At 44.6% G+C, this 16,356-nt stretch overlaps 1 protein-coding gene across 1 annotated transcript in view; it reads left to right on the forward strand.

Moving 5' to 3' along the window:
* The window catches only part of LOC124013650 (proton myo-inositol cotransporter-like), a 72,677-nt gene that overhangs the window by 53,687 nt on the left and 2,634 nt on the right, over window positions 1-16,356 (forward strand). Inside the window, exons 5-9 of the mRNA XM_046328018.1 lie at window positions 3,851-4,014; window positions 4,276-4,396; window positions 14,925-15,050; window positions 15,351-15,469; window positions 15,758-15,910. Coding sequence (XP_046183974.1) covers window positions 3,851-4,014; window positions 4,276-4,396; window positions 14,925-15,050; window positions 15,351-15,469; window positions 15,758-15,910 — 683 coding nt within the window. The remainder of the gene's footprint in view (window positions 1-3,850; window positions 4,015-4,275; window positions 4,397-14,924; window positions 15,051-15,350; window positions 15,470-15,757; window positions 15,911-16,356) is intronic.

Below are 16,356 nucleotides of genomic sequence, written 5' to 3' on the forward strand. Positions count from 1 at the left end.
GCGCGATACCATCCGAGTAGGGGCAGTGTGGGAGGTGTTGGATGAGAGCGAGAGGGAAAAGGATACAAGGCAGTGGTCGGAGACTTGGAGGGGAGTTGCAATGAGGTTAGTGGAAGAACAGCATCTAGTAAAGATGAGGTCGAGCGTATTGCCTGCCTTGTGAGTAGGGGGGGAAGGTGAGAGGGTGAGGTCAAAAGAGGAGAGGAGTGGAAAGAAGGAGGCAGAGAGGAAAGAGTCAAAGGTAGACGTGGGGAGGTTAAAGTCGCCCAGAACTGTGAGAGGTGAGCCGTCCTCAGGAAAGGAGCTTATCAAGGCATCAAGCTCATTGATGAACTCTCCGAGGGAACCTGGAGGGCGATAAATGATAAGGATGTTAAGCTTGAAAGGGCTAATAATTGTGACAGCTTGGAATTCAAAGGAGGCGATAGACAGATGGGTAAGGGGAGAAAGAGAGAATGACCACTTGGGAGAGATGAGGATCCCGGTGCCACCACCCCGCTGACCAGACGCTCTCGGGGTGTGCGAGAACACGTGGGCGGACGAAGAGAGAGCAGTAGGAGTAGCAGTGTTGTCTGTGGTGATCCATGTTTCCGTCAGTGCCAAGAAGTCGAGGGACTGGAGGGAGGCATAGGCTGAGATGAACTCTGCCTTGTTGACCGCAGATTGGCAGTTCCAGAGGCTACCGGAGACCTGGAACTCCACATGGGTCGTGCGCGCTGGGACCACCAGAGTAGGGTGGCCGCGGCCACGCGGTGAGGAGCGTTTGTATGGTCTGTGCAGAGAGGAGAGAACAGGGATAAACAGACACATAGTTGACAGGCTACAGAAGAGGCTACGCTAATGCAAAGGAGATTGGAATGACAAGTGGACTACACGTCTCGAATGTTCAGAAAGTTAAGCTACGTAGCAAGAATCTTATTGACTAAAATGATTAAAATGATACAGTACTGCTGAAGTAGGCCAGCTGGCAGTGGGTGCGTTGTTGACACTACACTAATCAAGTCGTTCCGTTGAGTGTAATAGTTTCTGCAGTGTTGCTATTCGGGGGCTAGCTGGCTAGCTAGCAGTGTTGTTTACGTTACGTTGCGTTAAAAGAACGACAATAGCTGGCTAGCGAACCTAGAAAATCGCTCTAGACTACACAATTATCTTTGATACAAAGACGGCTATGTAGCTAGCTAAGTAGCTAGCTACGATCAAACAAATCAAACCGTTGTACTGTAATGAAATGAAGTGAAAATGTGATACTACCTGTGAATGCGACCGGGTAGTTGAGTTCTATACAGAAGACGTTGGCTAGCGTTGGCTAGCTAGCAGAGTCACCTACGTTAAGGACGACAAATAGCTGGCTAGCTAACCTCGGTAAATTAAGATAATCGCTCTAAGACTACACACTCTAAACCTAAACAACACAATTATCTTGGATACGATGATACGAAGACAGCAAAGACAGCTATGTAGCTAGCTAACACTACACTAATCAAGTCGTTCAGTTGAGTGTAATAGTTTCTCCAGTGCAGCTAATCAGTGGACGTTAGCTAGCTGGCTAGTGAAGACTACGTTAGGACGGCGAAATACGATAATTACGCAATTATCTTTGATACAAAGACGGCTATGTAGCTAGCTGAGAAGAAATTGCTAAGATTAGACAAATCAAACCGTTGTGATATAATGAAATATATATAATGAAAAAGTTATACTACCCGCGGGAGCGAAGTGCAGATGCGACCACTCGCTCCAACCGGAACCGGAAACATGATCGCTTAATCGTTAGAAGAGTCTGGGGAAGGTTAATTCTTCCCTCTGCAAGTGGCCTGGGAGGGGGTCTCACCCACAAAAAGAAATCCATTTTATTCCACATTTCTGGAATGAACCCAGAGCCTAAAGATACACACAATTTGGCAAACTCTGTTTGAGACTATGATTTTTCACTGGCACCATGTGTTTTCCACCCAATAGTCTGTATTATGGCAGTATTTGGATGCCATGTTAGAAGTGTTTCACAGTACACTTATTTACAGCACTCTTTGTAGCTGGTTATATCATGTTTGTTGTGGATATGGTGTGGTGGTGATGCTGTGTTCTGTTAGAGCAGAGGGTAGCTGACTGGGCTGGTTAGCTGTGCTTCCCTTCCAGCTGGCCTTGCTGCTTCTTAATCAATCTGATTCAGACCTGAGATGGAGCTTAGCGGGCCTCTACTGCAGAGAGCTTTTACACCCGATACTACTACAAACCCCTTATCAGTCATACTATGTTTATGTGTGTGTGTGGGCAGATGCATACTGAGATTGAAAGCCTCTGAGAAGCGAGACAGAAATCAGGCGGCTTTGTTGCCTTCCGCCCAACATGTTACATCGCTGCATGTGGTTATTGCCCTTGCTGTGGGCTTTGCTTGACTTTTATTGACCCTGTGTGTGGTCCTCGTGACCCCTTACACCTGTACTTTAACTCTGAAGTATTGAAGTTAGTCTCAAGTTGAGAAACATGTTGGCTGACTTACATAAAGGAAAGATTTATGCAAATAGGCAATCAGTAGGAGTGTTTTGTTTTGAAAAAGAGCAGACGGGTGCAGATGCTTTTTTAGACATGGGAAAAACAAAATGCTAATTCACTGCTCTCTGCAGAGAATGAGTGACAAAGTGAGGGAGCAAGAGAGAAAGGAAAGGGAATTACTTTTATTTTTCACTTTTTTAATGAATGTTTTCCTCTCGTCTTTTTTTGGTACGAATCGTTGCGTTGCGTTCCGAGTGTCTGTATTTTCTCATTTAACCTGGAGAGCAGACAGTGTTTTTCTACAGAGGCTGGGATGCTGCCTTGTGAGGCAGGGAGAGGGTTGATCAGAGAGCGGCGTAGTTTCCCTTAACCACTGATGTGCGGTCCGAGTTATTTTTGTCAGCCACTGTAGGGTAATCTGATCCTAGATCTGTGTCAACTTCTACCTTGAGCAGCTCTCTGGGCGTCTATAAGTTCCACAGGGCTAGGATCTTCCTCCCCCCGTCTCTATCACCTGGCACGCTAGCAATGAAGCAAGTCAAGGAGAGAATGTTTAGAGGCCCTGTCTGTCGAGCTTGATGAGGTGTAATCTGCCTAGTTGAAGAGTTCAGCATCCTCCAGGCAGAAAAGTGGCACTTTAATTAGACAGTGACACCAGAGTGTGTGCGTCCCTAATGGCACCCTAAATAGTGCACTACTTTTGACCAGGACCCATAGGGCTCTGGACAAAGGTAGTGCACTATGTAGGGATTAGGGTGCCATTTGGGACACATGCAGACACGAGTGAAGGGGGTGGATGGATGGAGACTCTGCTCATTGTGTCTATTTAGGGTTGATTGCCTTACCAGTGATTGATTGGTGGTCACTCAACTAAAGAACATAATGGAGTGTACCTCTTCTCTATGGAGAGAATCATTAGTACATGATGATCTGTCTCTTTCAATCTGTTTCCTAATTCTGTTTCGCTCTCTCAAGCTTTATTGGCATGAGAGGGACAATCCAATGCAATACAACACACAATTGAAATGACCTTTGGGTTTCCTGTCCTTTCCTCAATAGTCTGTAGATGGCCATTCCAGAAGGACATTACTACCTGGCTCTTCTTTCCAGCATGGCCAGATAGTGGCCACCACCCTATTGTCTTTGTGCATCAACATGGCGTCCAGCTAGTGTCAAACTTAGCCAAACTCTCTCATTACACGGTAGCCATGTGGTGTCTGATGATGACCATATCCTGTCCTCTGTGTGCAGGTACTGCGGCACCACCATAGAGATACATTATATCAAGATGGGCCAAATTCTCTCTCTTTCTCCATGGTTCTTTTGACTGATGGAACACCTTCTCCTCTCTGTGCAGGTACTACGGCGCCACCATCCTGCAGATGTCGGGAGTGCGGGATGACAAGGTGGCCATCTGGTTGGCTGGGGTCACAGCCTTCACCAACTTTCTGTTCACCCTACTGGGGGTGTGGCTAGTGGAGAGGGTTGGCCGCAGGAAACTCACCCTGGGGAGCATCATTGGTAAGGGTCAGAGGGTCAGGGTAGAGATGAACGCATGGATCCTGATGATTCAGGGACACATTTAGTGTATGTGAATAGGCATATTGGATCACAGTATACGTTTCACAGATAGCTCCACAGATAGATTTGAATGGAATTACATGGACTATGTGAAATTGTAATACATGTAACTACACAGGCACTAGTAGTAACCCATATTATGTCTAAAGCAGTACACTGTTTGTTTAGACTGTATGTGTATGACTGTGTTGTTTCTCCTAGGTACATGTCTGAGTCTGTCTCTGCTGGCCATTGGGTTTCTGCTGTCTGCCCAACACACCCCTCCTGTCACCCTCCACACCACTGACCCCTCAATGGTCAACTCCACCTGCAACAGACACCTGTGAGTACTCCCTGCTCTACTACTGTATCATACTGTACTCTATCTGCACTGTATTCTACTGTCTGACTCAATACTGAATATGCCGTACTATTCTGAATATTAATGGTTAAGTGTAATGTTCTGGGGGGCCTCTCGAGTGGCGCAGTGGTCTAAGGCACTGCATCACAGTGCTTGAAGCGTCACCACAGACGCGGGTTTTCTGGCCGTGACCGGGAGTCCCATAGGGTGGCGCACAATTGGCCCAGCATCGTCCGGGTTAGGGGAGGGACCAGGGGGCTTTACTTGTCTCATCACGCTCTAGCGACTCCTTGTGGCGTGCCGGGTGCCTGCAGAACGGTGTTTCCTCCGAAACTTTGGTGTGGCTGGCTTCCGGGTCAAGCGGGCTCGACCTTTGCCTCTCCCGAGGGGGGAGTTGCAGCGATGAGACAAGATCATCATTGGATATGACGAAATTGAGAGAAAAGTGGGGTAAAAATAAAATAAACATGTTCTGAAGGTTTTATTTATTTATTTATTTCACCTTTATTTAACCAGGTAGGCAAGTTGAGAACAAGTTCTCATTTACAATTGCGACCTGGCCAAGATAAAGATAACGGTAACATTGACATATGCACATCATTTTATTGTTTAGTGCAGGAGTAAAAAAATGTCTCAGTATGAACCTAATCCACCATGAATTTAAGCATGGTCACTAATGAGGGTGATCTTTAATGGAAGCCTCTCCAACAAAATCCAGGTAGAATAAGGAATTCCCCAGGGCAGCTGTTTAGGCCCCTTACTTTTTTCAATCTTTACTAACAACATGCCACTGGTTTTGAGTAAAGCCAGTATGTCTATGTATGCAGATGACTCAACACTATACACGACATCTACCAGAGGCGACTGAAATTACCACGACACTTAACAAAGAGCTGCAGTTAGTTTCGGAATGGGTGGCAAGGACTTCGTTCATCCTGAATTTTTCAAACACTAAAAGCATTGTATTTGGAACAAATCATTCAGTGAACCCTAAACCTCAACTAAATATTGTAATGAATAATGTGGAAATAGAGCAAGTTGAGGAGACTAAAATATATGATTAAATATGTAAATACTTTTGTGAAGATAGCAATGTGATTTTGGCCTCATAAATGAGATGATTGCTTTTCCTATAAACTGTGCCCAGTCAGTAGCCATGCCCAAGTGAGCTCAGAGTTCGTGACCGCATGACGGAACGCCACTTTGGCCAGAGTGCTTAAAAGGACTCGCTAAGAATCAACATACAGACCAAAACTTGCCGGGTTGCTACTGGCATGTAAAGTGGTCAGGAGCTGAACCTTGAATAACCAACCATTGAGACCAAGCAGACGGAGGGTGTAAACCAGACGTCACGAATGGTTAAAACTATAAGACCAAGAAGACATGAGGCTGTGGTCCACACGTTGAAATGGTTAGAAACTTTGTACTGAGACCAGACAGCGTGGAGCAGTGGCTACACAACTGAAAATGTTTTAAACTCTACAGACCAGCCGACGTACAGTGGGAGCTGAACGTTACGAAATGGTTAGAAACGCTGAAACTCTCAACACAAGTGAAGAAGGTAAAGACTAGACCAGAACATTCACAGTCTGCAGTGGTGCATGAAAAAATGGTCCTACATTTTTTTTTACTAAAGACACAAGGGGGGAAGGAAGACAATCCCCTCTGATACAACTGTTGGTACGTCTGAAGTAACTATTCTAATGAACACTTCAAGCAGAGAAGCTCTACAACTAAGGACATTGTGACCTCTGGTGGACAACATCAGGCCACTACCCATAGTCGGGGTAGTGGCTACGTGGAATTATATATTGCATTCCTAATCCGAATGAGTGGTGGTTAGGGTGCTAAGTATTCTGGTTACTGTAAGTGTAGTTTCCAAATACATGTACAATAAGTTGACTCTCTTTGTCTCTCCCTCTCTTTGTCTTTTCCCACCCACTTTCCATTGTGTAACAAGCCGTCATATCGTATCAGTCCACTATGGACTTTTACCTCATATAAGTGTGTATGGTATTCTGTGTTGTTATTTAGTTAGTTCATAAATAAATTATTAAATCAATTTGTGTAGTCCTGAATATTCAAAAGCGCTAGGGTTCTTGCGGATCCACGGATTATGCAATGTTCAGAATGAGACTGATGAGGTACTAATGAATACTTGCCTGTTATTGATGTAAGAGATATCGGTATATCTTTAGAGTTTAAGTCGGGATATAGTAACTTGTTAAACATCTCTTCTCTTAAAAGAAACATATCTTCCCTAATGAGTTAATTGTTACATGATTAATTTAATCGGCTAACAATTAAACATAATTAATTTGATTCAATAAATAACAGTCATCAGATTAATGATAGTCACGTCACGACAACAGAGAGCTAACATTAATAAATGCATGTCAATCTCTCCTGGCTACGTGTATTTGTGAGAGGTATTGACAGAGGTATTGCACCGAGCTGTCTGTTTGAACTACTGGCACACAGCTCGGACACCCATGCATACCCCACAAGACATGCCACCAGAGGTCTTTTCACTGTCCCCAAGTCCAGAACAGGCGCACAGTACTACATAGAGCCATGACTACTTGGAACTCTATTCCACATCAAGTAACTCATGAATGCAGTAAACACATAACATACACACTAATTACACACATTATAGATATGTGGTAGTAGAGTAGGGGCCTGAGGACACACTTAATATGTTGTGAAATCTGTTATGATTCTATTGTAATGTTTTTAAAATGTATAATGCCTTAATTTTGCTGGACCCCAGGACGAGTAGCTGCTGCAAAGGCAGCAGCTAATGGGGATCCATAATAAAAACAAATGAACATTTTACAGGGTTTGTTTCTTAATACATTTTCCCTGTTCTTCCATCTAGGATTAAATTAATGTTATTTCCATATTAATTGTACATGCTTCTGAACACTTACCTAGCAGATTATTTTAATATCTCTGCTCTGGTCATATTTTTATTCTACCAGGGGTTCATTTTAACTGCAACAACAGACTCTATTAGCAACAGTGCTGCAGGCGTTGGGTCTCTGTTAATAGAAATGATGGTGAGAGAGAGATAGAGACCCAGTCTGCCCTCTGAAAGACTGAGCCACTCTCTGTCCTAATTTACACAACAGCATGTAGACTGAGTGTACAAAACAGGAACACATGCTCTTTCCATGACATAGACTGACCAGGTGGATCCAGGTGAAAGCTATGATCCCTTACTGATGTTACACTTCAATCAGTGTAGAGGAAGAGGAGGAGACAAGTTAAAGAAGGATTTTTAAGCGTTGACCCAATTGAGACATGGATTGTGTATGTGTGCCATTCAGAGAGTGAATGGGTAAGACAAAATATTTACAGTGCCTTCGGAAAGTAATCAGACCCCTTGACTTTTTCAACATTTTGTTACGTAACAGCCTTATTCTAAAATTGATTACATCTTTTTTTCCTCCTCATCAACCTACACACAATACCCCAGACGGACAAAGCAAAAACAGGTTTTTAGAATTTATTGCTAATTTATGAAAAACCAAAAAATGAAATATAACATTTACATAAGTATTCAGACCCTTTACTCAGTACTTTGTTGAAGCAATTTTGGCAGTGATTATAGCATGAAGTATTCTTGGGTATGACACTACATGCTTGGCACACCTGATTTGGGGAGTTTTTCCCATTCCTCTCTGCAGATCCTCTCAAGCTCTGTCAGGTTGGATGGGGAGCGTTGCTGCACAGCTATTTTCAGGTCTCTCCAGAGATGTTCGATCGGGTTCAAGTCCGGGCTCTGGCTGGGCCAATCAAGGATGTCCTCGATCCTAACTAGTCTCCCTGTCCCTGCCGCTGAAAAACCTCCCCACAGCATGATGCTGCCACCACCTTGCTTCACTGTAGAGATGGTGCCTTGTTTCCTCCAGACGTGAAACTTGGCATTCAGGCCAAAGAGTTCAATCTTGGTTTCATCAGACCAGAGAATCTGGTTTCTCATGGTCTGAGAGTCTTTGGGTGCCTTTTGGAAAACTCCAAGCGCACTCCAATCAAGTTGTAGAAACATCTCAAGGATGATCAATGGAAACAGGATGCACCTGCGCTCAATCTCGAGTCTTATAGCAAAGGGTCTGAATACTTATGTAAACAAGGTATTTGTTTTTTATGTTTAATAAATTAGCAAAAATGTCTAAAAACCTGTTTTCAGTTAGTCATTATGGGGTATTGTGTGTAGATTGCTGAGGATTTTTTTTTTGCTGAAGATTTTTTTTCAAACTGGTGTGCCAGGCACCTCCGACCATACCCCATTCCATTTTAGAATAGGGCTGTATAACGTAACGAAATTTGGAAAAAGTCAAGTGGTCTGAATACTTCCCGAAGGCACTGTGAGTGGAACGGGGTATGGTAGGAGGTGCCAGGCGCATTGGTTTGAGTGTATCAAGAACTGCAACGTTGCTGGGGTTTTCACAATCAACAGTTTCCTGTGTGTATCAAGAATGGTTCACCACCCAAAGGACATCCAGCCAACTTGATAGAACTGTGGGAGGCATTGGAGTCAACATGGACCAGTATCCCCGTGGAACGCTTTCGATACCTTGTAAAGTCTTGCCCTCACGAATTGAGGCTGTTCTAAAGGCAAAAGAGGGTGAAACTGAATATTAGGAAGGTGTTCCTAATGTTTTGAACACCAGTGTATATTTACCAGCACTCTCTCTGGTCACTCACAGCTGCAACAAACAAGACAGACTCATTTAAGACAGACTTGTCTTTAATGCAGGCGGAATGGGTCTGCTGTTCTGTCATTAAATGGCGTAGCAGTCGGACGTGTGTTTGTCTTGTCTTGTCCCATGTAAATAGTCGGTCTCATCGTTTTTTTTTTCCGTATATATTTTTATCTCACTTTCCACCTACATATACTTTCCTGCAACCCGCCCCACCCATTAAGGTACGGATCTGCTGTTTGTATACGTTATACACGTTCTGTCTCCTAGAGATGAACGTACTTGTGAAGATGATGGAGGACACAGGTACAAAATGATCTATATCCACAGTAAAACGAGTTCTATATCGACATAACCTGAAAGGCCACTCAGCAAGGAAGAAGCCACTGCTCCAAAACCACCATAAAAAAGCCAGACTACGGTTTGCAACTGCACATGGGGACAAAGATCGTACTTTTTTGAGAAATGTCCTCTGGTCTGATGAGAGAATAAAAGAACTGTTTGGCCGTAAGGACTATCGTTATGTTTGGATGAAAAATGGGGATGCTTGCAAGCCGAAGAACACCATCCCACCCGTGAAGCACTGGGGTACAGCATCATGTTGTGGGGGTGCTTTGCTACAGGAGGGACTGGTGCACTTCACAAAATAGATGACATCGTGAGGAAGGAAATGTATTTGGATATATTGAAGCAACATCTCAAGACATCAATCAGGAAGCTAAAGCTTGGTCGCAAATGGGTCTTCCAAATGGATAATGACCCCAGGCATACTTCCAAAGTTGTGGCAAAATGGCTTAAGGACAACATAGTCAAGGAATTGGAGTGGTCGTCACAAAGCCCTTGTCACATCTACTCCTGCTACACCCCCTAGTGGACATCCGGTGTCTCCTTGACCTGCAGCCTTTCCACCAGTTCTCTCCCTCTCCCTCTTCTTCTCTGTGTGTGTGTGTGATTGTGTGGTTGGAGACAGGTGTGCTGGAGTCAGAGGAGTTCCCCAACCAGCTGCAACCCGTTCCATAATAAAGACCTCTACAAAGACTCAGTCCTGCCACTTCCACTCTGTCAGATCGTAATCTACGTTCAGTCAGTCAAGCTTCTTTCTATTTGTTGTTATTTAAGAGCTGTGCCTATTTCCTTGCCTGTTTCTCCTTTCACTGCAGTTTTGCCTCTCTGACTCTGGTTCCTGTCTCCTGTTCCACATCCTGCTACCCTGTTCTGGATTCAACTCATCATCACTCCCTTGGATTCCCCTCTAGACCTGTTTACCCTGTCCCAACCCAGTTCACTCCAACCTCAGTCTCCACATCTGGTTTCCTTTCAACTCATCCAAGCTTCCCTGGATCTGCACTTCATCTCTCCCTGTGTTACAATAAATATCTTGCTTCATTCATCCCTGTTTCCTGGTCTGAGTCTACTCTTGGCTTCCCCTGTGCTGCTCCACTTAACAGCACTAACCTCAATCCTATAGAACATTTTTGGGCAGAACTGAAAAAGCGTGTGCGAGCAAGGAGGCCTAAAAAACCTGACTCAGTTACACCAGCTCTGTCAGGAGGAATGGGCCAAAATTCACCCAACTAACTGTGGGAAGCTTGTGGAAGGCTAGCCGAAACATTTAACCCACGTTAAACAATTTAAAGGCAATGCTACCAAATACTAATTGAGTGTATGTAAACTTCCGACCCACTGGGAATGTGATGAAAGAAATACAAACTGAAATGGATCATTCTCTCTTACTATTATCCTGACATTTCACATTCTTAAAAATAAAGTGCTGATCCTAACTGACCTAAAACAGGGAATATTTACTAGGATTAAATGTCAGGAATTGTGAAAAACTGAGTTTAAATGTATTTGGCTAAGGTGTATGTAAACTTCCGACTTCGACTGTAGCTGATATTCTGAAAGAGCTGCAAAATCTGGACCCCTACAAATCAGCTGGGCTAGACAATCTGGATCCTCTCTTTCTAAAAATTATGCGCTGAAATTGTTGCAACCCCTATTGCTAGCCTGTTCAACTTCTTTTTCGTATCGTATGAGATCCCCAAAGAATGGAAAGCTGCCGCGGTTGTTCCCCTCTTCAAAGGGGGGAGACACTCTAGACCCAAACTGCTACAGACCTATATCCATCCTGCCCTGCCTTACTAAAGTCTTCGAAAGTCAAGTTAACAAACAGATCACCGACCATTACGAATCGCACCATACCTTCTCCACTATGCAATCTGGTTTCTGAGCTGGTCATGGTGCACCTCACCTCACTCAATGTTCTAAACGATATCATAACCGCTAGAGATTTTTTTAAACAGTACTGTGCAGCCGTTTTCATCAATCTGACCAAGGCTTTCAACTCTGTCAATCACCGCATTCTTAACAGCAGACTCAATGGCCGTGGTTTCTCTAATGACTGCCTTGCCTGGTTCACCAACTACTTCTCAGATAGAGTTCAGTATGTCAAATCGCGGGGTCTTTGTCCGGACCTCCGGCAGTGTCTATGGGGGTGCCACAGGGTTAAATTCTCGGGCCTACTCTTTTCTCTGTTTATATCAATGATATCGCTCTTGTTGCTGGTGATTCTCTGATCCACCTCTACGATGACACCATTCTGTATACATCTGGCCCTTCTTTGGACACTGTGCTAACAAACCTCCAAACAAGCTTCAATGCCATACAACACTCCTTCCGTGGCCTCCAACTACTTTTAAATGCTAGTACAACTAAATGCATGCTCTTCAACCAATTGCTGCCCACACCTGCCCGCTCGCCTAGCATCACTACTCTGGACGGTTCTGACTTAGAATATGTGGACAACTAAACTCTGTATACTCTCCTTCCAGACTCACATTAAGCATCTCCAGTACAAAATTAAATCTAGAATCGGCTTTTGCAATAAAGCCTCCTTCAAACATACCCTCATAAAACGGACTATCCTACCGATCCTTGACATTGGCGATGTCATTTACAAACTAGCGTCCAACACTCTACTCAGCAAACTGGATGTAGTCTATCACAGTGCCATCCGTTTTGTCACCAAAGCCTCATATACTACCCACCACTGCGACCTGTATGCTCTTGTTGGCTGGCTCTCATTGGCTGTCCCTCGCTACATATTTGTCGCCAAACCCATTGGTTCCAGGTCATCTTTAAGTATTTGCTAGGTAAAGCCCCGCTTTTTCTCAGCTCACTGGTTTCCATAGCAACACCCACCCGTAGCACATGCTCCAGCAGGTATATTTTTACTGGTCATCGCCAAATCCAACACCTCCTTTGGCCGCGTTTCCTTCCGGTTCTCTGCTGCCTATGACTGGAACGGATTGCAAAAATCACTGAAGCAGGAGACTTATATCTCCCTCACTAACTTTAAGCATCAGCTGTCAGAGCAGCTTACCGATCATTGCACCTGTACATACATACCTGTACATACCTGTACATACATTTTCCACCATAATTTGCAAATAAATTCATAAAAAATCCTACAATGTGATTTTCTGGATTTTTCTTCTCATTTTGTCTGTCATAGTTGAAGTGTACCTATGATGAAAATTACAGGCCTCTCATCTTTTTAAGTGGGAGAACTTGCACAATTGGTGGCTGACTAAATACTTTTTTGCCCCACTGTAGCCCATCTGTAAATAGCCTACCCCACTACCTCATCCCCATATTGTTATTAATTTTGTTTTGCTCTTTTGCACCCCAGTATCTCTACTTGCACATCATCATCTGCACATCCATCACTCCATTGTTTAATGCTAAATTGTAATTATTTCGCCACTGGCCTATTTTTTGCCTTACCTCCCTAATCTTACTAATTTGCACACACTGTACATACACTGCTCAAAAAAGTAAAGGGAACACTTAAACAACACAATGTAACTCCAAGTCAATCACACTTCTGTGAAATCAAACTGTCCACTTAGGAAGCAACACAGATTGACAAATTTCATATGCTGTTGTGCAAATGGAATAGACAACAGGTGGAAATTATAGGCAATTAGCAAGACACCCCCAATAAAGGAGTGGTTCTGCAGGTGGTGACCACAGACCACTTCTCAGTTCCTATGCTTGATGTTTTGGTTACTTTTGAATGCTGGCGGTGCTTTCACTCTAGTGGTATCATGAGACGGAGTCTACAACCCACACAAGTGGCTCAGGTAGTGCAGCTCATCCAGGATGGCACATCAATGCGAGCTGTGGCAAGAAGGTTTGCTGTGTCTGTCAGCGTAGTGTCCAGAGCATGGAGGCGCTACCAGGAGACAGGCCAGTACATCAGGAGACGTGGAGGAGGCCGTAGGAAGGCAAAACCCAGCAGCAAGACCGCTACCTCCGCCTTTGTGCAAGAAGGAGCAAGAGGAGCACTGCCAGAGCCCTGCTAAATGACCTCCAGCAGGCCACAAATGTGCATGTGTCTGCTCAAAAGATCAGAAACAGACTCCATGAGGGTGGTATGAGGGCCCGACATCCACAGGTGGGGGTTGTGCTTACAGCCCAACACCGTGCAGGACGTTTGGCATTTGCCAGAGAACACCAAGATTGGCAAATTCGCCACTGGCGCCCTGTGCCCTTCACAGATGAAAGCAGGTTCACACTGAGCACATGTGACAGACCTGACAGAGTCTGGAGATGCCGTGGAGAACGTTCTGCTGCCTGCAACATCCTCTAGCATGACCGGTTTGGTGGTGGGTCAGTCATGGTGTGGGGTGGCATTTCTTTGGGGGGCCACACAGCCCTTCATGTGCTCACCAGAGGTAGCCTGACTGCCATTAGGTACCGAGATGAGATCCTTCTACCCCTTGTGAGACCATATGCTGGTGCGGTTGGCCCTGGGTTCCTCCTAATGCAAGACAATGCTAGACCTCATGTGGCTGGAGTGTGTCAGCAGTTCCTGCAAGAGGAAGGCATTGATGCTATGGACTGGCCCGCCCATTCCCCAGACCTGAATCCAATTGAGCACATCTGGGACATCATGTCTCGCTCCATCCACCAACGCCACGTTACACCACAGACTATCCAGGAGTTGGCGGATGCTTTAGTCCAGGTCTGGGAGGAGATCCCTCAGGAGACCATCCCCCACCTCATCAGGAGCATGCCCAGGTGTTGTAGGGAGGTCATACAGGCACGTGGAGGCCACACACACTACTGAGCCTCATTTTTACTTGTTTTAAGGACATTAAATCAAAGTTGGATCAGCCTGTAGTGTGGTTTTCCACTTTAATTTTTGAGTGTGACTCCAAATCCAGACCTCCATGGGTTGATACATTTGATTTCCATTGATAATTTTTGGGTGATTTTGTTGTCAGCACATTCAACTATGTAAAGAAAAAAGTATTTAATAACAATATTTCATTCCCTTTATTTTTTTGAGCAGTGTATATTTTTCTATTGTGTTATTCACTGTACATTTGTTTATCCCATGTGTAACTCTTTGTTGTTGTTTTTGTCGAGCTGCTTTGCTTTATCTTTGCCAGCTCGCAGTTGTAAATGAGAACTTGTTATCAACTTACCTACCTGGTTAAATAAAGGTGAATTGTTAAAAAAAATAATAATGAGAGCTACTCTCTCTGTGAATGAAATGGGTCTGCCATATGCTCGCCACACTACACACTCACGCATGCCCACACATGGATGCACAAACACACACACAAATACTGTACGTACTCACACAGACATAGATTATTCTCATGTTATCAGAGTAAAGAGCTCAAGATAGCATCTTCTCCATTCACAGTGAGTAAATGTGTTCTGTTATACCTCCTCAAGGATCTTGTCTCTGTTTATGACATCTCTGTCCAATCCTCCTGTCATCCCAGGCTGTGTGAGCCGTGTATGCTGGACCCGGGGTGTGGCTTCTGTTACCGTGAGAACAGCACAGTTCTGTTTGCCTCCTCGTGTGTACCTGTCAATACAGCCTCCACTGAGAAGGCAGCCTGGGGCAGGTGAGCTACGTATCTGTCAATACAGCCTCCACTGAGAAGGCAGCCTGGGCAGGTGAGCTACAGGCGGCACTAAGGGGAGGGAGTGTGTTTGCGCATAAGTCAGCAGGGGGCAGGTGAGTCATAGAATGTGCTCTGTGTGTGGGTTTATTTGTTGTGTGTTTGTGAAGGGAATGGAGGGGGTTAGTGGAAGAAGGCTGGAGAAGTGGTTATTCTATAATACTGTACTCATAGTACCCCTCTATCCATAACATAACTACTGTTGCTACAATACAATAACTGTCTTGTACCATGTTATTCCAGGTGTTCTAACTCGACCCAGCTGAGAGTCCATACGTACTGGGCCTATAACTACTGTCCCACCTCCTACTCCTGGGTGGTCCTACTGGGTCTTGTTCTCTATCTGGCCTTCTTCGCCCCAGGTGAGAGGCAGCACTGATCTATGTCGAGATTCAATTTACGCTGTATTTCACTTTCACTGTGAGGCAGCTACTAACTAAAACAATGCATTATTATAAAATGTGATCTCATTTCAAGTTTGGCGTTAACCATGCATTGATGTCATTTGGTATACTTGCTTAAAGGTTTGTATGCTTACTGTATTTATATGCTTACTGTATATACATCTTGATTCAACATTGTTTGCATGCGGGGGGTAGTTACTGTACTGTAGAGCTATCGTAAGCCCTGTGCCATCCCTCTACTTCCAGGTTTGGGTCCAATGCCATGGACAATCAACTCTGAGATTTACCCCCTGTGGGCCCGGAGCACAGGGAACGCCTGTTCAGCTGGAGTCAACTGGACGTTTAACTTCCTGGTCTCCCTCACCTTCCTCCATGTGGCTCAGAACCTCACCTACTACGGTAACACACATCCTCCTCCACGTGGCCCAGTCCCTCACCTACTACGGTACAAACCGTAGGCACTGATCAATACCTCACTTACAGGACATCCTTGATCAATCAACCTGAACAGCATGTATGCTTCTACTGCAGGATCTGACCTGTTGGACATTTGATTAATCTAGAGACTAGAGATATCTTATGATAGGCTCGATGTGTAATGAATGTAGTTTCATCATGTTTGATTACTTGCTGTCATTTAATCATGTGCAGTAGATACTGGATAGCGTTTGACAGAATTGTACACTGTTGCAGACTAGAACTGATCTCTGCTGTCAGCACAGGAAAACCTCTGGGCACTTCTTGGTCAAGTCACGTACGGTAGTCAGGGAAAAACTGCAGGCCCTATTAATGACTGACAATGATGTGTTGTTGATTGTGTAGTTGTTGTTATTGTTATTTCCCAG

This window comes from Oncorhynchus gorbuscha, linkage group LG25, assembly GCF_021184085.1.
Source record: "Oncorhynchus gorbuscha isolate QuinsamMale2020 ecotype Even-year linkage group LG25, OgorEven_v1.0, whole genome shotgun sequence".
In the NCBI taxonomy this organism is placed as follows: Eukaryota; Metazoa; Chordata; class Actinopteri; order Salmoniformes; family Salmonidae; genus Oncorhynchus; species Oncorhynchus gorbuscha.